Raw genomic sequence first — 22494 nt, forward strand, 5'->3', positions numbered from 1 at the left:
AAAAAAAAAGAAAAACAAAAACCCCACAAAACAAAACAAACATCTGGGGAAATTTGTTAGAGAAATGATGCGAAGAAATATGGAGTAACCTGCAAACTCACGAGGAAGAACAAACACAGAGATCCAAAAAAAAAAAAAAAGAGAGGGAGATGATAAAAATGAAGCTAAACCACTAAGCAAACACAGCGAGCTGGGAACACAGGAACAACACAGACACCGCTCCATAAACCAGCGCAGAGCCCACACTCCCAGGCAAACCCACAATGCACTCGCCACGCATCGCTACAAACCCGCAAGCAAACAGAGAAACAAAGACAGCGAGAGCCGCGCCGGGATGCGAAGGCAGCGCCGGGCAGGGCAGGCAGAGGCAGCGTTCATGCACATGGGCCCGGGGAGACGCGAGCGGACGCACAGGCAGCAGCATTACCCTGAGCTCAGCTCCTTCTCTCCCGCAATAGGCACCGCGCACCATACGGCTCTATTCCCTCTGGCATTGCGAGGGCTCCCCTGCCACTGAGCTCAGCCCATAAACCACTCCCAAACCCCAGCAGAGGCTTCTGTTTTTTGTTCGGGCCAATGAGAAAAGTATAGCTCGCTCTTCCTTCCTCCCAGGAGCAGCGCCGGCTGGTTGAAATCCCTGAGCCTGAAACCGAATACCACAGACCCATGAGCCAACTGCAAGTGCCAGCGCGGGGAAAGGCGCGGGCCTCGCTCCCCATCCCCGGCCGGGAGCGACGCTCCGGGTGTCGGGGAGAGCGGCCCCCGGCAGCATCCCGGCACCGCGGGGGCCCTTCTGCCGGGCCTGCGAGCGGGGCTGCCGGGAGGCTGCACGAACAAAGGCGACCTCGGGGCGCCTCGGCCCGCACCGACAGCGCTCCCACACTGGGGCCCTGCAACTGGAAGCCACAAATTGCGCCGCAAGACAAAAGAAACCATTGTCACCCGGGAGGCACCGGCCTGGCTGCCGCCCCCACCCTCGCCTCACCGGGCAGCGACCGGCCCCGCCGCTGAGGGGAGGGCCCGGCTGCCCCGCGGGGATGAGCCCCAGCATCTCCTCACGAAGGGCCCCGGCCTCCCCAGGGGTGATCCTGGCTGCTCCTGCGGGGAATGAACCCGGCTTTCCTCAAGGATGAGCCCCGGCTCCCCCGTTAGGGATGATGAACCCCGGCTCCCCGCGCTCGGCAGGGCCCCCCAGCATCGAGCCAGCCCTGTCCGTGGAGGGCCGCTCAAAGCCGGCCGGAGCGGGCCCTGTGCCTGTGCCCGTGCCCTGCTGGGACCAACCTTCTCTCCGTCCCCCTCCTGTGGAGCGGTACCGAGCGCTCCCAGCCTGAGGGAACGAACAAAATCGTCACACACCGTGGTCACCACACGCCGTGCACTTCAAACGCACATGAAAGGCCCGGCTGCTGCCCTGAGGGGGTTACGGTCCGAGTCGGTCACACACAGAAACAACAGCCCAGATAAGAGAAGCCAGTTTTCTGCCATGCACCGGAGAGTTTGTGAAGTGCCTGCAAATCACGCTTCGAGACCACACTGGCACCAAAGCGAGCGACACTTCCCCCGTCGCACCCTCGGCCGGTCCTGCCCGGCTCACACCCGAGAGCGCCGCTGCCACGAGCGGGAACCGCACAGGGACCCCCGGTGACCTGAGGAGGTTCCCAGCAGCACAATGAACTGAAGCAAGCTGCCAGCTCTCTGCGAGCCGCGCCTGTCTGCCCCTGGAACAGCAGTTTGGTGTCTGTGAGAGCACAACTCGTTTCTTCATCCTGTGACAAGGCTGTTCAGCTCCAGGGCCACCACAAACTGTTGTAAACACTGGTGGTTATTTGAGTTACATGTGTGATGCTGCAAGTCCTCCGAGTTCTACCCAAAGGAGTACTTGAGACTCATGCACCGATCTGAAGACATCAAATTTTACTTACTTTGCTAGCTTGAAAAGTCTTAACGAGAGCTCACACGTATTGGTCTAATTTTTTTTACTGAATTGTACTTATAGAGGTTTTGTATCAAAAGCAATCCTCAAATGGCATACAAAGTGCAGACAAGTCTCACATGCATGAGCCAGGGCCAGGTTGTCTTGTGGGAGCTGCGAGCTCCCTCGATTCCCTGTCTCCAGAGGCACCCTCAGCTTCTAATTAGACCACAGCTCAGCAGAGCATTTTAGCATCTGTTTAAATCCATCCCTACTTAGTAAAGGAATGAATAGAAAGGAATGGATGGCTGAACAACAGCCTGGGAGAGGGAGAATAGGGCTGAGGACATGCTAACAGAGCTGCATTCTTTTGTGAACAGGTAGATGTTTCACACAACATACCCCATCCTTAACTGAAGGCCAGCATCATTATAGAGACCTATCACAGCAGTGCTGAGATATTTCAAGTAACAGGAAGAATTTTGAAGGTAAAAAGGATGTTGCTGTGACTAAAGCTTTAGTTTTCATTTGTTCCACAGCACAAACATTACCAAGTTCTCAGAAATTCCTGTTACTGTTTCATGTCCTCAACAGTAGCTATTCATTGCCACTGCATTGCAAATAATCTTCCAAGGCTACAAACACAAAAGCTGATAAAGAGGATGATAATTTCAGCAGGGCTATCTCTTTTGATAAATGAAAAATCAAATTAGTACTTTTTTTGTTGTTGTTATTGACTCAGCTGTATCCAGATTGCTTCAGTTCTGGCTGAATTTAAACAGAAAAATCTGAGCTTGTTTTGAGCTACCTGAAAATGGTTATGGTGATAATAACAAGCTTCTGCCCCTAAAAGCTGATGTTAAAAGATTATTGCCTTTTTCTGCTGGCTCTCGGTTACACAGCATCTTCCCACTCTCATCCGGGATCCCATGTCTGTGGGACTTTCCTCAGGAACTTTCATCCTGGGATGTGAAAGAGGGGACACAAGCTATTGCCCCACTTAATTCAGTCCTCTAAGGCTCCTGTGAGGTAAGCAGCCATTTACCTACAGACAGAAAAATAACTTCATTACCCAGATTTTTTTTTAAGAAGTTAATGGTGCAAGTCCAAGTGCGAGGCAGGGTGGTCTCCAGCGCACGCGGTGCTCCTGGTAACCGAAGCAGCAGATGGAGCGTTCTCTAACTTCACTCCCAGCACGGAACTCGACGTGCAGGAGCCAAGACAGACATTTGTGTCTGGTAATGCCATCTGTGTCTGTGAAACTGCAGCGCTCTCGCTGGAGTGCTTTTTGTTTGTAGGGAACACGTTAATGGTGGGGATGGCATACTGCAAACTCTCAGAATTATGGGAATGCTCAGAACAAGAATGGAATGAATCGATCCCATTTCTGAGCAACAACAGTCATTAATAAAGCATATGAATATGGATGATTCACATAGAAGAATGGGGAGTGTGAAGCAAATGACAGCACTGACTTTTGCCTCCACAACTTAATATGATCCCATGTTAAGGGCTCAAACCCTCTGGATGCTCACAGCAATAGCTGGGACCAGTATCTCTACAGGAAAGGGTCAAGTTGAATTCCCAAAGATGGAGAAAACCAATCTCTTGAGAAGTTCATCTTTAAACCAGATGAGTTCATGGAAGAGCAATCTCTTTGAGAGTCACTGAGCACACAGAATCCACTTCTACCTCAGGACAGACCCTGCTTGGACTGCAGACAGTCAAAGTTCAGAAGGTAATTTTTAGGAGTGGCACCATTTTACACTCACACCATTCTTACACTCCTGCCAGGGCATCAATGCCAGCACCCAACAGCAGACAGGTTACTGAGAGCCACAGATCTTCATCCTGATCTGATACAGCTCCTCTTGTGCTCACATACTGTCACTGTTTGTTACTGGTTTTATCTTTGTGGCTTCTTCAGACTGATGAGGGGTTTGTGCCAACAGTGCTGTAAATCATCCTTCTCTAGTCTTTCTGTGAGATGACACTCAGTAGCAACATCCTCATCACTCCAGCTGCATCACCCTCGCCTTTAACACTCACGCCTGGTAACTCCTTTTCCCAACATCAAACTCTATTGTCACATTTCAAGCATTCACAGTCTTTCAGTGTTTAGCTTCCCTGTACCTATCACATCTACTAGTTTATCAAGCTGTCACCCTCCACCTTCCCTTTGCCAGTGACAGCAACCTCCACGACTCCCTGTCTGCTTCTTCATCAGGCATCTCCTGCCTTTCTACCAGGCCACCCTCCACAAATGGGAAAAACTCCATGTCAAAATCTGTTGAATTGGTACGTCTCTAAAATCCCTTTGAAACCTACCATCTGGCATTTCATGATGCAAGTAGTGAACTGCAAGCATATACTCTGCTTTTTCTGCTAAATTCTGTTAGTCATGTTGCTACCTTATCCTTCAAACCATCTCTGCCTTGCTCTGTGTGCTTGCTACATCTTTTTCAGCATCTGGAGTGTGCCTGCTCTAGGAAAGGAATAGTTTCCTTTACTTCTTACCTTGTACCACCCATGAATCCTTAGACCCTGAATCATGATTCAGTTTCTTAGCTCTGGCAAATTATAAATAATGTTATTTCGCTGACTAACCACTTGGGAAGCAAATGCTGCTCTGCTGCTGGTTTGTGTGACCTCAGACAAGTCACTTAGGACATTTCCAAATACATGGGGCACTCCAATCCACATCCAGTTACCCTAATGAGCAGTTTGATCTTTTCAAAATGTAGGAGTATCTTTAACTTCCACTGAAATCAGTCGTGCTGAGCATAATCCACAATTCCTGCCACAGAGTCTCTCTTTTTTGGAGATCTTTACCTTCCAAAATGTTTATTTTTACAGAACAAGAGTAAATGCTACATATCACTTCCTGACTGCACACTCCTTTGTATCTGTTAGTACCAATCTATTTTACAGTTTGGAAGGAGTTCTGGGTGGTTTGCAGAACACCAGAGGTCAGTTTAACAGCAGAGCCTGGGATGCTGCCAGCATTTGGTCTGGCCAATAAAACAAACAGCAGTGAAGGGCTTCCAGGATTACCTGGTGTTCATCAGCCATACAGGTCATTACATCACTAAAGGAACCCTATCTCAGCTGTACTCATTCCCATGAAACTAGCAGTGCACATTTTGAGGCTCCCAAATAGTTCCTTTTTCCAATCACCACATAAAAAGTTTCCAGGAAGACATTAAAGCAGAAGAAAAAGCAAGGTGAGCCTATGCTTGCCCAAAACCTAGAGCTGAGATAGGGAGAACCAGGACAAACTGCTCTTGTGTTCAGTCTCAAACCTGCTCTGAGCAGGTCCTGAGCCTCGATAATCAGTCCAATCTTTGACCTTGCTCTTGAAAAAGTGAATAGAAAAGCAAATTGGCAGGAAGGGCAGTGACAGAGTTTCTAGGAAGTCACACACACCTATTAGAAATGGACTTCAAGCTCATTTCACAAAACATTTCTCAGCTTCTAATGTCTGTCATTAGCAGTTTAGAAGCTCCTCAGGATCTGAGCCCAGCCTACAGCAGGACTCTGACTATAGTGTGTGACATATCTGTGTGATGTGATTTCTTTGGGCAGCACTTTCAGAGAATTTACTGCTTAAGGTCAGGCTGCCACTTTCAAAACAGTTGCTCAAAACTGAAAAATAAAAATGCACTTTCCAAAGAGACTAATCTGAAGACTGTATTCAGCAAAGTTAAAATGATTTAAGGCAGTCAAGAGCAGAGATTTTTAAAGACTTACTTTTTTACTTTGGGGTATTTCATCTCTGAAATAGCATTGGTAGCATCTGTCTGTCTCTCCTTCAAGTGCTGTGGCCACATATTATCCACCCAGTCGACTAAGTCCACCTGAAATGTCACCAAAATCAACTGTTAGCTCCTGAACACATGGTAGGACATGTTATTGTTGTCTAAAACTCCTCTAGTGACAGCAGCAGATGTTCACAGATAGGGAGAACCTTGCTGTTCAGCAAAAGTCCCATGCACCCAACTTGTTAAGATGCAGCTTTTCATCACCACAACTCAGCCCTTTAAAACACAGGGGAAGGAGAATTTTACTGTCAATTTACCTGAGTGCAAATTCTGTCTCATGGGTACCTGTGAGCACCTTCTCTTGTACTATCTGTGGCATTTTTGTAGCCAACAGCCTAGAAATTGCATTTATGAACATCAAAATGCAAACATAAAAGGGATTATAGGATGCTAATGTCTTCCATTTCAAAGAGGAAATAGGACTTATTCCATTAATATCACAACTGTATTTGAAAACAAAACTTGCTTACTGCTCTGATTCTGAAATTGTCACATTCTGATATTGCAACCTAGAGTTGCACAACAGGGAACCTAAATCAGATATTTCTGCCTTACATGGGCTAAAATTTCTGCAGGATTCAAGGGAACATCTTACACAAATATATGGGAGCTGACTTTGAGTACTGGACTTCCACAACACCCTCTCTTCTACTCCCATGGGAATGCAAATCTCTCTTTCAGTGAGATCTAAATATTCCTGGTTTTACAAACAACTGTGCACTCAGGTCATTTTAAACAGCTATGAAATAACCATTTTCACGTGATAACAGGTACCTAACTGCGTATTTCATCTCTAAGCACCCAGGAAATTTGCACAGATGTTTTAAAAGCTCGCTGAGCACAATGTGTTTAGGAAAACCGGAATCAATTGAACACAAGGAACTCCCCAGAGCACCTTCAAATTGCCCGCTAAGTGTCTGAATGACAGCAAAAATCTGAATGCACTTCTAAATATGTGTTTAATATTCGATTTGTAATCTGTGTGTAAAAGAACAAAGAAGTCTAGTTAAGAATTACTTCTACAAATCAGCAATTAAAGCTGTCATTTATTTGTGACCATTCAGGCTGAAGTGTGGTGTTTATGTTGTCTTCTTGGGTAAAAGATGTCCCCAGCAGAAAAAAACTGCTGCTGGAACTAGAAAAGGACTTAGAAATCAGGCGAAAAGTGTCAGAAAGCAACACATCTGTAGTTTTACGTCCAGCTACATGCTAGCACAGCAGACGTGGCTACATTTCAGAGATAAATGAAATCATCTTTACTAATAAGGTCAGTTTCATGCTAGTGACTCCACCGGGAATAAAATCACAAAAGGCCTCTACCTTTAAAAAGTATGTACAAATCTACCCCCTTCCACTACTGCCAATTCTGACATAGCAGTGATTATGCTGATTTAATTATGTAAACATTTCTATATTTAACATTTGTATTTCCAACTTTTTTTGCTTTGGAACCCCCTGAACATTTTTTTAGGTAAGAGGAGTGTTCATATATAATGAATCCAAGCTTCCTGATAGTTTAAGCTTCCTTAGAGGAGGAAAAACACCAGATAGGTATTTAATTTTGGATGAAGTTTCCCCTAAATACCTTGAGAGGAACTGTGTATCAGTGCAAATTGCATGATTAACAGCTCATCAGGTACCTAATTCCTGTAAATGAAGTTCCACTGTCAAGGACACCAGCTTTCTACTTGGCTAAAAATGAGATCCTGACACTAAACGAGCAGGAGTTCCGGACACTTCCCACCACCTTGCTTAAACTCCCAGATTTCTTTCTGGGAAGAAGCTGAAATAAAGCCCATCACCACGGGATCCCTTACCACGTTGGGGCGCTTGACAATGTTCTCCAGCTTGGTGTGACTGAACTCCAGGCTGATGACGTTGTAGAGCTTCTCCCGCTGGGCCTCTGGGGTTTCATAGTATCTCACAAACTGAGACATGCTCATCTCCACTCCTCTCTGTGTGTTCACATCCATCACATCCACGATCCGGCGGCTTCCTGCAAACACAGCAGTAGTCTCAAAACATCTGTCTTGCCTTTATGTATATATACATATATGTATATATATTATTTCATATATCTATATTTGTATATCAGTTCTCAGTGAGCACAGGGAAACTGCAGGAAAAGAGGATGAGACCAGTACCAGCCTCTCCATGGCTCCTAAGAAGCTCAAACAACGAGCAAGGAACTAACTTGGAATTGGAGTTTTTGCCCAATATGACACTGAGCAGGTCACCTGGTGCTTCACAAAGATGGAGAGAGCAGTTTCCTCCTTTATGTGAATTGATGCAAGCAGAAGTACATTAAAAACTATGAAGAAGTGATACAATATGGTAGCAGGGGGCAGGCAAGACAAATTGCTCTCCAAATCATACTGCAATTTTCTAAACATCCATATGTCTCTCAAGATGCTTTTACTCATGTACAAAAACTATCCACAAAGAGCAAAACTGCCTTGCATCACTGGGTACTGCAAACTGCTGAACATTCCCAATTCCAGTCATCACCAGTGGGGATGAAAGCACTAAATGCCATAGAGGAGTGAGCTCCCAGTTTGGATGTCTCCACAAAATCTACAGGCCATACTTTCAGCTCCTGGAGTGGCAGACATACAAGTCTCATTAGCACCAGAATGTTGAGCAGCAGTTTTAGTCGAGCCTTCAGCTTTACACAGATTAATCCACAATCTTCTCTTCGGCCAACTGGAAGGTTTCACCTCTCCCAGCAATTTCATCATCCTAATTAGCAGTTCATTTGTGTGAGAGTGAACAGGAGCCCATGAGAGACATGCCTCATTTCCAGGAGAGGATTCCAGCAAACAAACCCACAACACATCCAAAAAATCTCTCCAAAACAATTTTCACCGCCGAAGAAATAATTCAGAATAAATTGCATTAATACAAAATGTAGGGCTGATATGCACCATAGAGGGAATTATTAATAATTACAGCACCTGGCCTATCGTGTGCTTGGGAGCAGTATTTCAGCAAGAGTGATAGCTTGGATTGCTGCTCTCCATTACAAACATTCTTAGCCCCTGATAGCAATGACAGTGACAGATGTGATAATGATTCTGCAAAGGAACTCAAGACCATAAAGCTTTGAAATCAAAAAGAAAAATTTATATAGTGTAAATCTGGAATAGCCCCACCAGCCTGTCAGTCAAACTCCTCGTTCCAAGGCCAGGGAACAGGAGCCCGTCCTTGAGCTGGGTTTGGGACTCTCTGGAGCGTTGCCACCTTGAGGCAGGATGGGGCGAGTTTAGTTATGTGTGAAAAAGCACGAGAGTCCTTAAATTTGGCATCTGCGTGTTTGAAACAACACACATAAAATCTAGTTATGGGTTGGAGGGTTTTGTTGTGGGTTTTTTTAACTGGAAGCTTTACTATCTAGAGGAATGGTCTTTTTTCAATTCCACAGGTTAGCAGCTGGGGTGGAGTCCTGTTAAACAGGCCCCTAATGAAAGACATCCTGATCTCTGCTTCCAGAGCCTGGGATCAAAGCTATGGCTACAGCCCAGAAGGGTTAAGGACACAGATGCTGAAAAATTGTATTTGAAGGGCTGCGTGGCTGAGCCTGGGATCTGCCATATTTTAAGTCTAGGTTTGATCTCAGCTTTGCTGGAAGCAACCTTGTAGAGCCTCTCAATTATCCTTTCCAAAAGAAAAATCAGCAGTTACCTGATGAATTAAGAATATGAGGAGCAGTTCAATAGCAGGATTGTTAAATGAACACGATTATCAATTACAGGCAGAAGAGCTTAAGATTTGAATTGATAATCTCTTGACTTCCAAATTAAAGAGTAATTTGAGGGGATGTTTTTCTCTTAAGCCACAGTACTGTCAAACAAGCCCATACATAATGATTCTTGGAGTACTGCTCACAGAATTTGAGATGTATAATTACAGGTTCACATCCTGGTGTTCACTGCCCACTGCACAGCAGCTCTGGCTCACCGCCAGCTTTATCTCTTCTGTCCTGAAAAGATTCAGCTCTTTCTTCTATCTCCTGTTCCTAGTACAAGGTGAAGAAATATCATCTAGGAGAGTAAAGAACAAGGGAATGAAGCACACAGAGGCTCCAAAAAGTGATGGCAGGCTGAGAGATCTCAGGTCAGGCTGGATTTCTGAGCAGCTCCACACACATTTTACCTTGATCCATTTCCATTAACCAATTCCTAGGCATCCCCTTACCACACTGTCACTATGTTCTCAAAGAAGGGACCCCAGTCTGGGGCAGCCCAGCAGGTCCCATCAGGATCTCAGTGACCCTGGCAGCCTCTCGCCCTCCTTCCCATCTGTCCCTCACTTCAGCTCATCATCCACTGGACACGGATTAACAGACACCTGGAGTCCTGGCAAAGTCTCTTACTGCTGACAGGGGAATTGCACTGTGCACCACTTCACCCTTGACTTCCCTGGATGTTTTTCCAATAGAACTCTGGACTGGGCAATGTGGGATTAAGAGGCACTGCTTCATCTCTGGCAGCAGATGTGACTCAGAGGCAGAGTGGTGATGCTGGGGGATTTTACAGCCTAAAGAAACATCTTCCTCTCCTGCTGCTTGCTTATGGAGCACAAGTAAATCCCCAAAGGATCACAAAGACAGTAACTAAGAAACAAGCTAGTGCCATCTCTGACAAGGGGAGCAGACAACATCAAGAAGGAGGGAGAAGAATCAATTGCAGGGATGTAAGTTGGAAAAAACATCCATCAGGATGAGCTACAGAAGAACTGTGCTTTACTTAAAACCTTAAAAACATATCAAGTTACTCCAGCCCATGTATTAGTAAAAAATCCTCATTAAAATTAAGGGGACAGTAGCATATATAATATCAGTTTCGTTTATTTAGAGGCCTAATGACCATGACACTGTAAAGATTCTAATAGATTGAATTGTACAACATTTCTATATGCTGTAACATATATTTTTTCAAATAGAAATGAACATCTGAAGGAAAAATTCCTTGTGTGGGGTCCCTGCCTCCCATTACCCACCCTAGACAAGTTGGTTTGGTACAGAGAGTTGGTCTTTTCTGTTCTGGGCTTCTTAAAACAAGAGCAACCAAGGAAGGAAACCTTGTCCCCTTGTCAGAGAGAGAACTGCCCTCCAGGAATGCAGGCTACACAGGCACCTTCCCTGCACCAGCAAATGATTTCCCAAATCACAGCTCACCAAGCCCACCCCAAACACTTCAGGAATGATGGGCTCCAGCTCTGAAGTCATTCAGCAAAGCTCTTGTTGATCTCCCCTGCAGAGATCACCCACACTTCCTTTCAGGTATAGAATATTATAACAATTTTCCAGAGAGGGAACAGGGAATGGGAAATGCTGGGACTATAATAATCTCCTCTGTTGTCCAGCAGCTGCATTTTTTATTTCTAACAAGTGAAGCACTGCCTTCCCCTGTCCTGAGCTTCAGGTTATCCAAGCTGCCAGATTCCAGCCTTCAGCATGGCCCATCCTTTTCCATGATGTGGATTTAGCATGGATATTTGGAGCAGTGGAAGCAAGGCAAACATGAACCACACAGCAGAGTATGAGAAATGCACAGGAGGTGTGAATCAGAGCTGCAAATGATACCAGAGCTTTCTAGGCTGTGGTCTCTTCTCCTCCAGAACAGCACCAGCAGGAAAAGGTGCAACTCCCCCACAGTAGAGGAAAGAGGAAATGTCCTTTCTGTAAGAATGATTATTGAGCCTGTCCATTAAGAGGATAAAGCTACCTTGGGGAATTATTTTAACCCTCTGTGGCTGAATTGAGATCTGTGCTGAAGGTACAATACAAAATATTCTGGTTGACAACCAGAAACCAACCTCCAGTGCCGAGGGACCAGCCCACTGGTCCTGCCTAATCTTTATGGCTCTTATGAGGAAAAAAATCCTTGGTTTGTAAAGCGGGATTTTTGGCAGAGCCTCAGGAAATCTGCCAGCCTCGCCAGCGGGTTAATTGTACCTAAAGACTGAAGCTTTGACTCGCATCCCGGTTAATCCCCCCGGAGCTCCCGGAGCTGGAAGCACGTATTCTTCTGCTGCCCACGGGAGACTATTATGATATCCCTGCTAACTGGGAGGGATGTGAATCCGAGCAGAAAGTCCTTGCTCAAGTGGAGCTATTCCCGACATTCCTTGCATTTCAGAGAGAGGGCACGAACAAATGAAGAGCCGCGTCCCGATCCCATCGCTGCCAGTGCCACCAGAGGGCACAGAAGAACAAAGGGAAAGGAACTCGGACTCGCACAAGGCTCTCCCCAGACCTCCCGGCCATCACCTTCCCCAGGAAACGCGAATCCCAGGGCATCCCCTGTGCGGGGCTCTCTCTCTGCCTTCCCCCCCGCTCCTCGGCTGTGGCCCCGGGGCCGGTGCGGCAGTGCAGGATCCCTCTCACAGCATCTCCTCCTCACCGAGGGGTAAAACTGCTGTTCCTGACACGAACCTTCCCCTCCGGGCCCTCTGCAGCTCCAGCATTTGCTGGAGAAGTGGAGAGTTGTGATAACCCGCGGGAGGAGCTGTTTGCACACAACAAAAGGTGTGCAGAGCATGGCCAGGAACAGCCTGTGGAACATCTTCAGCCCTCATCAGCGGGGCTCAGGCAAATCGTGTGCTTTAGTGGCATTAGATGGAATTAATCAGTATCCTTACACCTACCCAAGCCTTAATTTTTCGTGATTCTTAGAAGCTTCAGATAGTGAAAAATATTCCTTATAAAAAGAAGCATTCTGATTTTTTATATAGTATCCCAATGCATTAACCTGTAGTGTAAGCATACTCCAGGTGGCTGAAAACACAGAGCACACAAATAACAATTATAGAAAGAAAAATAATACAGGGTCCAAGAAAAGTGGGACAGTGAAGATCTTATGTCTTCTTTATCTAACAGTTTTATTTTAAGACGATTAATTATTTCCTAAAATGTCTCAACATAAAATATCTCTAACAGTAACAATATAATTGTAAAAATTATAACCTTTCTGCCCTATGAAACCTCATCATCAGCCCATAAAAAGGAAAACTTGATTTCCCTCATACTTTGCAATTAGGAAATGGAAGAAGACTTCCAACTACATTCACATTACCAATCAACATGTGCACTATACCAGCAACCCTGCAGCTCCCTTCTGGCCTAAAAGGGTATTTTAAGATGGCAAAGGGTTGGCAACAGCCCCACACATCTTGTACCTACACTTATGAGAACATCTGAAAAAATACATAGCTGTGACTATATCAAACCTCCAAAACATGCTGGTATTAATATATATATTTTAGGTAAAGACGCTACACTTGAAGGTAATTTTGAACTGAAGTATATTGTGACACTAAAGCATCATAACTACCATAAAATATTTAGGATTTTGGGTGGCATCACTCCAAAATAAGACAGCTCATTTCTAGTCTGGATGAGCTAAAGCAGAGGATTCTTACTGCAGAAACATAGTGTGACTATGGGGAGTTTTTCTAAAACAGCTGTTCTGCTTGATTTTCCCCCCATGGACAATTTATCTTTAAATCCACCTGTAGACAAAGGCTTTGAGACGCCTGTGACCACGCCAACACATCACTTCAATTTCACTTTCACGTCCTGACATCATGGAAATACATTCTCTTGAGAGGTTGTACTTTTGTTGTAACGTTCATTCAAAGCAGATTTATTGCTGTTTATATCTGGACTTGAACATGACTGTTTTTAGCAAAACTGTCCCAGTTTAACTAAGATTTTTTTAAAGAGTTTGCCTGTGTTAGGCAAAGGACAAACTTAAAGAGAGCTCAAACAGGAAGTTCAGCTCTAAAAATAGAACTGGTTCTACTTCCAAAATGGCAAGTCAGTGGATGTGCTAAACATAGGCAAGTGACTGTTATAATATTTCATTTTTACTTCTAGGAGACAAAAAAAAAAACCAAACCCATAATGAGAGAGCATCAAATGCCTTGTATTGTTTATTTTATTACACAGGAACCTTAATCATGGCTCAAAGCTCACTCACCTGGCACTTCTGATGCACAGAGCACAATGGAAACTTATGACAGAGGTGGAACACTACATCCATCACAGCTTAGCCCAGCACTGGTTAGTGCTGAGAGCTAAACAAGCACCAGAAAAAAATAAAAAAATTAAAAATAAATGTATATATCTATTCCTCCACTTTCCTGCAAGGGAGAAAGACAGTGTGAGTTTTCTGCCAGTTCAACTTCCTGAACCACCTCACTACGAGAAAGAGGAAAGCCTGTGCCAGCACACAGGAGGGGATGGAGAGCAATGCCAGAATTGAGGAGACAAGGAAGAGAATGAGCAGGATGCCAATTTAGAGTTGCTTAATTGGTATTGCAAAAAAAGCAAATTGTTGGATGCAACAGGGAGCACAAGGAACAGAGCCACTTCCCCTTGTCACATAACAGGCAGCAGCAGCAAAACAAGAGGCCAGTTTGGATGACAAAGAGATGGTCTGGCACCAGAGCCTGGTACTGGTGTTAGAGGGAGAAGTTTCTATTTCTAGTCTATCATGAATACTGGGTAAGTTTTAACCTCTGTCTGCCCTAGGTCCTGGTTTCATGATACAAACTGTTCACCAATACTCAAGAAACTGATGAGGCTTAAATAATTTTTTAAAGCAGGGTCAGCTGCCTGTGCTTTCCAGCACAGTTCCACAAACATCAGGGGAAGGATGTGCAGCCAGCACCGGCGCTGTGGGAAATCCCACAGTGACACCAACCACAGCCCCAGCTCCCTCCTGCTATTGCAGACTGCAGCTTTTCTTCTTAAACAATGAGCTGTTTAAGAGGCACAAAACCAGTGAATGTTAAATGAAGCAACATCCTCTGAAAGTCTGCACTACAACACTTTAATAGACAGAGATTTCCACTTTATTCATGCACTGCTCCACCTTAACACTGGTGGATGCCAAAGTCCCAAAGGGTTCCTTCGGAGCTGCTACAAACCACTTTAATTGTCAACAAATTAGAGCCCTCAGACTGTAGGAAAATCACTAATGGAACCTTCACTTGAAAAAAAATCCATTCAGAAACTCTGCTGTCTAGTTACTAATTTTAATTCTGCCCAGGAGAGAACACAGTGCAGCTCCACATCTTTTTTTCCTAACCCTGAGCTAACATGTTGAAGGTCAGAAATCACATTAGGCTGTCTGATTGACATATGGGACTGCTAGTGTCCCACAAAGAAGGGATAGACTCCCTGGGAAACCACAGAAACCTCACCTGTCAAGTCCTACTGGTCCTGTTTACAGCCAAGTGTGTTGGTCTCTCACTATTGGTTCACGCTTGGAAAGTTTCCTAAGAGTACTTGCTCGAGTCTGGAAGGATTGATCTGTACTTTCTCACAAACTTCTATGGAATTAGGGAGTAAAACAAGTTCTGTACAGTACAGCAGCCTCCTCAAGGAAAGAAGGATACAGAGAAAACAGGAGAGGTCGCTCAAGGGAAAAGAAAGAAAAAAGTACAAAGACAAAAGGATGAGCCAATAAACTTCCAGTGCTGTACTTTGGAAAGGAAAACCTGCTAGACAGAATTGAAATCAATCATTTCAATGAAATACATATTTTATTTTATTTTATTTTATTTTATNTTTTATTTTATTTTATTTTATTTTATTTTATTTTATTTTATTTTATTTTATTTTATTTTATTTTATTTTATTTTATTTTATTTTATTTATTTTATTTTATTTTATTTTATTTTATTTTATTTTATTTTATTTATTTTATTTTATTTTATTTTATTTTATGGATGTTTCCTTTTTGCAGTACTCAAATTTAAAAATAAATGCAGCAGCTAGGAGTCTGTCCAGTTCATACCAACAGTACTTATAAACCCTTTTTGTTGACAGACCATCTGAGCTTACAGGCACTGGGAAATGATCATTTTCAGTGATAGTATTTATTTGCTGATTTTAGGCCTGACTTAGCACATTTCCCAGTTTAGAGCATGAAGTATGTTGACAGGCCCAACAGCATGACTGTGAGCAATTTGGAATTTCACTTTAAAAACAAAGCATTTTTTTTAAATAGTGAGAGTTTTTAAAACTCTCTTCGACCTCAAAACAACATGGTAGAGGAAACAATTTATTTTTATGGACTGGATCTCAAACACATGTTTCTGAATAACATCTGAGACGAATCAGTGGAGCCCTGATGAAAGCTGCTTTACATTTTTTTCTCCATTTCTCCTCCTGGAAATTTTGTAGGCAGGTACGTAACCCAGCTCCCTGAAAACACAGGGTTTGGGTTTGTAGCCTCAGATCAATGGGAGTAGCAGTGACATGTAATTATTTTACAGTCACTTGTGAGGAATATCCAAGTTCAGCTTTCTCCTGCAGGGAGCCATCCTTATCTACTGCTTCAAGGTCCTCTTGGGTCCCCTGCTCCTCTCAGCTGTCAGAGACATGTGGGTCTCCTGTGGATCTGAGTCCCTTGATGAACTCAGGGTGTGACCTGCAGGGTCCAGAGACTGAGGTACCTTCAGTCAGAACTCTCACAGCCTGAGGAACACATTCACAAGTTGGTATAAAACTACACAGACATTAGCCTTCCAAACTATGGATGTTTCTTTAATTCAGTTTTCTTACTATTCCAACAGTCCCACTTACATGAAAAGAAAAAAAGCAGAACCCAGAGAGCAGGCCAGGCACAGATCACACAGTAGGGCGCAAAAACCCCGTGAGAAATAAGAGAAGAAATCTTACAATGAATGGAAATATTTCATCTGAGTACCTCCCCTCCCATGAGATCAGTGATGACTCCTCTCCCCTAGAACAGCCTGGTCCAGTGTGTTTTGAAAAATGTATTATTTGAGCCCCAGGAGCAGAGCACAGACCTCGCTGCTTCCTCCTTGTCCCTCCACACAAGACTCCCAGAGACACAGCAGTTAATGACTCCTGACTCAGCTCTTCTGCTCTTCCCAATGTGGCATTCCCATTCACAGGACAAATCCCCACACCAGGGGAGAACCATACATCTTAATCAAGACTTAGATGCAAGTCTGGGGGCAGACTTTTGCACTTCCTTTGAGCAGCCAGTTTAATTTTGGGAAGTGCTCCTTACAACAGAGCCTCTCTAATGAGCCTCCCTCCTAACTCCTCTCAGTCTCCAATTTCACAACTTCCTTGAAACAAATGGAGCGTTGCTCTATAGAAAAAGCAACACTGGGTCCCTATTCAGCAGAAATGATGGAAAGTTTTCTGAGCTGCAGTGTGTGGCTGCTTTGTCCTTCTTTTGTATCTACACGGCTAATTTTCTTTCACAGGATGGAGAACTGTACATTGATTAAGACAAAATTTCCCCTACTTGCCCGCAGACCACACTACGAGTCTCTCGACTTGCTTTGTAGTTGGATGTGGATTCAACCATGATACAATTTTCAGAACAGATCAATTTGAGAGGAGCAGCAAACACACGGGAGGAATGAACCAAAAAATCACTAGGAAGCAGCTACTGAGGGACACTTCTCTGATTTGCTTTCAGCTTTTTTGAGTAGCTGCTAACACAAAGCTGAACATTTGCACAGCCAGCTCAGGGACCATTGTGCAGACACACCTCAAGAAATGTATGCTAATGGAAAAGGAGCGTTTTACACGGTATCTGCCCTCCCTCCTGCCTTTACCCACCTGACCTGCTGTCACCACCAGCACCACAATTTTCTCTTCCATGGAAACACTGCTTATGATTCTTGATTCAGTACTGAATGAAATTTATACATGTGTATGTGTATACATCTATAAATGTGTGTACAGTTTTTAATAGATACATAAAACATTTTATAAAGCCAGAATAATTATTACCTACAATGTTTATATCTCTTTCTATTCCTTCTTCAATATCACCTGCTTCCAGAAACATGGATTAGGGGGGTTCTTGTCTCTCTGTGAAGTACCTGGCATGCATATTCCCATTTTAGCTGGAATTCCTGGGACTACAGCAGTGTATGTATTTAAGAGAACAAAAATGGCTGGATGAAAGATGCAGAGCCTCACATAGCTTATGGCTGTTAGGTACATTTGATGGGCAGTAGTCCTTTCTGTCCCAAATGAATTTAAATTATTTACATCAGCCTGCTGCCATTAACTAGTTAGGGAACTTGTTCCTCCCCACCACAATTCCTGTACAAAGAGGCCATGGCTTGCTACATTCACTACATCATTTACAGTTTACAGGAAAACTAGAAACTGAAATTGCCAAAATTCTGATTTTAGTGGATCATTTCACTTTTCAACCTGGTTCCCATGTGGGAAAACAAGGCCACACTTTTTACACCACTATACTTCAGAATTTCATTCAATGAGGAAAATGTTGCTGTACCAAACTTCACAAACCTTGCTTAGGACTCTCCCCTGTGGGAAAAAAACCCAATTAAACAGCCAGGGAAATACTCCTTTACAGGTCTGATTTCACCCACTGATGTTAATGAAAGCTCAGATCCTCATTTCAGTGTACTATGATGCACTTAGTGAATAAACCATGAGCAGATGTGTAACAGCACACAGCATCTCCTCCAGAACTTGCCAGCAGTGCAAGGGAAAGCTGACCTGCACTTGTAGTGCCACCCCCCACTATTTATAGGACTTTTCCCTTGAAACCATCAGGGATTTAATGATGTCATTTATTCTATTATCTTGCTCCACTGACACCACGATTATAAACTCATAGTCGAGGCAGAGACCTTCACACATATTTCTTTAAACAGTCAATTTGCAACTGAAATTTTTGGCTCAGCTCCTGTTCTTTTGGTGTTTCTAATGAGAAGGCAAATCCCAGCAATAATCAAGTATTTCTTCAGCTACTCCCACCAAAGAAAGCAACAGGATATGTAGATCCTTGGTTTTCCTTTCACCCTTTGTCTTGAGATCAAAGCCCTCTGCCAGGTCTTTAGGGATTTGACAGAATTACAGGAATTAAATATTGAAATGATTTATTAGGTCCCATCTTGTGCATCATCTCCTTGGGCAGATGAAGATTGGTCTTTGCAACAGTTACTGGAGCTTGTTTATGATTGCTCTTTACTGCCATACCTCAATGCACAAACTATATCACAATTAAAAGCTTTGCTGCTTTCAACTTTTCTTGGATTCTTTATACAAGATGAAAACACCAAAGCCTTTCAATGCAGTTTGTGAACACAGCAACCAAACATTTCCTATGCTTATGAGCACCAGGGCCCAGTCCAGTCTACAGCATCAGATTTTAATAGCAAACTGCATGACTGATGACACATCCTCTGCTGCTCCTACACTTATTTTTTTTTTTAAATTCTATAAATAAACCCATAGTGAGTTAGTTAAATAAAATCAATCAGTGAGTTGATGTCAGTTGTTAGACCACCCCATGAATAGTCTAAGTCCTGTACTTGCACTGTTCCCACTGATACAATGCCTGGCTGGGCACGGTGAATTCCATAGGACAATGCTGCTGATCCTACAGAAGTGACCGCTGTGGTCACAACTTTAACCTCTTCAGCCCAGAGATCACAATAACCCAAAGTCTCTTTTCTTTCTTACAATGCTCAGCATGTTTGAAATCTCCCCTTTTGCCACTTGCTGGGATTGCAAGCTCCATTTTGGGGGTGCATAACAAATACCTACCCTGGCACAAAAAGCTACACCAGCCCAGAGAGGGAGGAGGTGATGCACATCACAGACCCAGCACCACTTTCATTCATTTAGTTTTTATTTACTGTATTTAGGTGCAAGAGTAAAAGCTGGGATTTAATAGCCTTAGACTGTGGGCCTGCAGTGAGCAAACTGAAAATAGGTCAGCTAAAAATTATAAATTAAAGCAAATACATCCAGACTGGCCACTACTGTTCAGAGAGAGACACTGAGCTTGTGCAGGGCCTGCACACCTACCCAGGGAGACAAAGGCAGTGCAGAGTCACAGAAAAACAGACACTCCTCTAAATTCAACAAGTGGTGACCCAAGAAAACCTCTAAAAAAATCTCAATAAAGAGAAGTAATCAGAGAAAGATCAAGGAGATCAGAGTGATAGACTGAGACACACATCCATGAGCACTTCCTCTTTCTCTCTCCCTTACATGGTTCACAGCTCCCAAAAGTATCCAGGGCTGCCAGCTTCAGATTGTGTGATGTCCATGAAGGATAATATAAAGACAAAATTCAAACAAATGACAAAATGGAATGCTTTGGTTTTCTAACATCAAAGACTAAAACAAATGACTGCATTCAGTCCTTGAATTCAGGAGTGGCAAAGGCTGGAGAGGGTAAACAGTGACCAGGGAAGCCCTGGCTTTCAGCAGTTTGCTGAGCAAGGCAGCCACCTTTCCCCTTGCTCAGCCCCAGGCAAGTGATTCCCCTTGTTCTGCAGAGTATCTGGCATAAAACTCTCCTGCAGGTACTTATGTACTGAATTGAGCTGACAATCTGGGAAAACACACTTTTGCTTTTCTGCCCACCTATGACAAGCACCAAAGTTTTTGTGCAGATGTGGCAGATGTTTAAGGACACTCTAAGAGAGCAAATGACCCTCAATCAAGTTTTAAATCAGCTTATGAAGAGATGACAGTGACATTCTCCCCTTCAGAATTAGCAATCAAATCTACCTAATGCAATGAAATTACAAAGCTTAAGAGTTACTAAATTACAACAGAGCTTTATATCTTTCAAGAGTTGTCTCAAGTTCCTGAGCAGGCCAGGAATTCCTTTCCACTTCTCCATTTGTATTCTTGGCTCACAGCCATTTCAGAGATGAGACATTTCCAACTGCTGATATTAATCCATTAGGTCAGGTTTTACAGAGCATCCAGGATATGGTTCATATGGAGGTGGGAGTCTGGTTATAGCCATGGATGGGTCTGTAAAGTAAAGCTACTGTAGGGCAGAGTGTTTCATGCACACACATTACACATGGATGCACAATCAGGCATCTGTGTCAGAAACAGGAGGTCATGAATATCACCAAACTAAATTACAGCTGGTTGCTGCATTTTTTAAGCCAGGGAAACAGAAAAATCCATCCAGCAATGGCAGTGTTTCTTTGGAAGTCTGACAAAAGGCTAAAAAATAGACACCTAAGCTCAAGTAAACACAAACAACAATAGAAAAGCCCATCTCTTTAAAATTCTCCTTATTATTGCCACAGACCAGTGGTTTCAAAGGGAGATTTAAAAGCTTGTTGTTATTTCCTTCTGACTTCTAGGTACTCCCCTGTGAGGATGGTACAACAGTCACGTTAGAAATAGAAAGTAATATTTCAGAAGAGTTTGTGACCAAAGGCTTCTTAACTTCCCATGGTATTTATGTGCTTTGGAAAAATCCACCACCATGTCCTTAAAGGGTTCTGTAACAAATGTGCTTCCTCTGATTCAAAGAAGAAAAGAGAACAAATAAGAGGTTTAGAAAGCACCAGCAAACTATGACGATGAGCACTTAAAAACCCAACAAGTTTACACTGAACACAATATTTTTCAGACTGTGTTCTCTCTCTATTGACTCCCACACACAATCAGGTGCAGAGAGTTATGATCATTGTGTTTCTCATTCACCAAACATCCTTCCCTCCCCATGTTCAGCAAGGATTTAATAAGTTTTGAAAATACCATCCACTGGGAATGCAAACCTGGAGGTTCAGGAAAATCTGAGGGATCTGCTAAAAAAATGCAGGGACAATGATATATCAACATCTTCAGTGACAGGAGATGTTAATAAAACAAGATTTTCTATGTCCTTAATTTGAACATTAGATAGTGAGTGTAGCACATGTAACCTAAAACTAGAAAAAAATATGAGCAAAGATATGCTATAGGAAGATGCTCAGTAGTGTTTCCAGAAATAATGAGGAGATAATTTTAAAATTTGGCATGGAGACAGGAATTCCCCCATGTGCTGTCAGTGTCAATGTGGCTGTTCCACCCAGCACAAATTCCACAGCGAGAAAAACGATTTGCCACAAGAACTGGGATTTTTCAGGTGCAACTTACAGTCTGTTTAATTTCCCAAATATTTTAGATCTTTTGAATCCAAGTTTCCACCTGTGATGCCAAAAGTCATCAACTGTATTATAAAAAGGGCAAGTGACAATGTTCTGGACCACATTATGGGCTCAGCACAATGACTCCAAAGGGAGTTTGCCCAAACATGATATAAAAGGACCATGATGTGATATCTGGCCAAGAGCAGGTACAGGGATTGCTGATCCAGCTGTGAGCAGGCACACTCTTACATTAAACTTAATGTCAAAGTTAATTGCAAATGTTATTTCTGCTCCATTGTTTCATAAATGCAATTTTATTTATAAATATCCTCCTGCTTTGCTGGCCATGTACACAGGAATCTCCACCCCCTAACACTTCAAAGGACATCAATCTTGAGGAAATGCAACTCCCACACTTTGACTGTTATACAGGAAAAACACTGTTGTTATGCAACACTACACTGTTCCAAAACACCTCAAATGTCAGAGCCTCAGCTCCAACAGCCTCAAGAGACAGAAATGGCACAAGTTCAGAAAACTACAACAGGGTCCAGATAATTGCAGGGTTTATGCACAAGGCTTCTCCACAGCAAAAAGGCTTTTTTCTGTTCTTGCAAATGTACACATGCAGGTAGTTAGGAAATCAAAAAAATTTAGGACTTTGTTTTCTAATTTAATGGAGATTGACCACCAAATAGCGCTTCCCACACTACTTCCCAAACATTTTCTACCAGATATTTGGGGCTTTTTTCCTGAACTTATAAATGGTCATAAATTAAGCAACATTGCTGAGTTGTTTGTGAAGAAAGGTTATCAGAGATAACCCCTCTC

At 43.4% G+C, this 22494-nt stretch overlaps 1 protein-coding gene across 4 annotated transcripts in view; it reads right to left on the minus strand.

The window, feature by feature from the left end:
* The window catches only part of KDM2B (lysine demethylase 2B), a 106001-nt gene that overhangs the window by 73863 nt on the left and 9644 nt on the right, over positions 1-22494 (minus strand). For 3 of the 4 annotated variants that reach the window (XM_015643703.2, XM_015643702.2, XM_015643704.1), the window contains exons 5-6: positions 7551-7729; positions 5663-5769 (exon numbers count right to left, since the gene is read on the minus strand). In XM_015643703.2, coding sequence (XP_015499189.1) covers positions 5663-5769; positions 7551-7729 — 286 coding nt within the window. Of the gene's footprint in view, positions 1-427; positions 632-5662; positions 5770-7550; positions 7730-22494 lie in introns of those variants that run through there. The other variant, XM_015643705.3, reaches the window with a different exon arrangement.

This window comes from Parus major, chromosome 15, assembly GCF_001522545.3.
Source record: "Parus major isolate Abel chromosome 15, Parus_major1.1, whole genome shotgun sequence".
Classification (NCBI taxonomy): Eukaryota; Metazoa; Chordata; class Aves; order Passeriformes; family Paridae; genus Parus; species Parus major.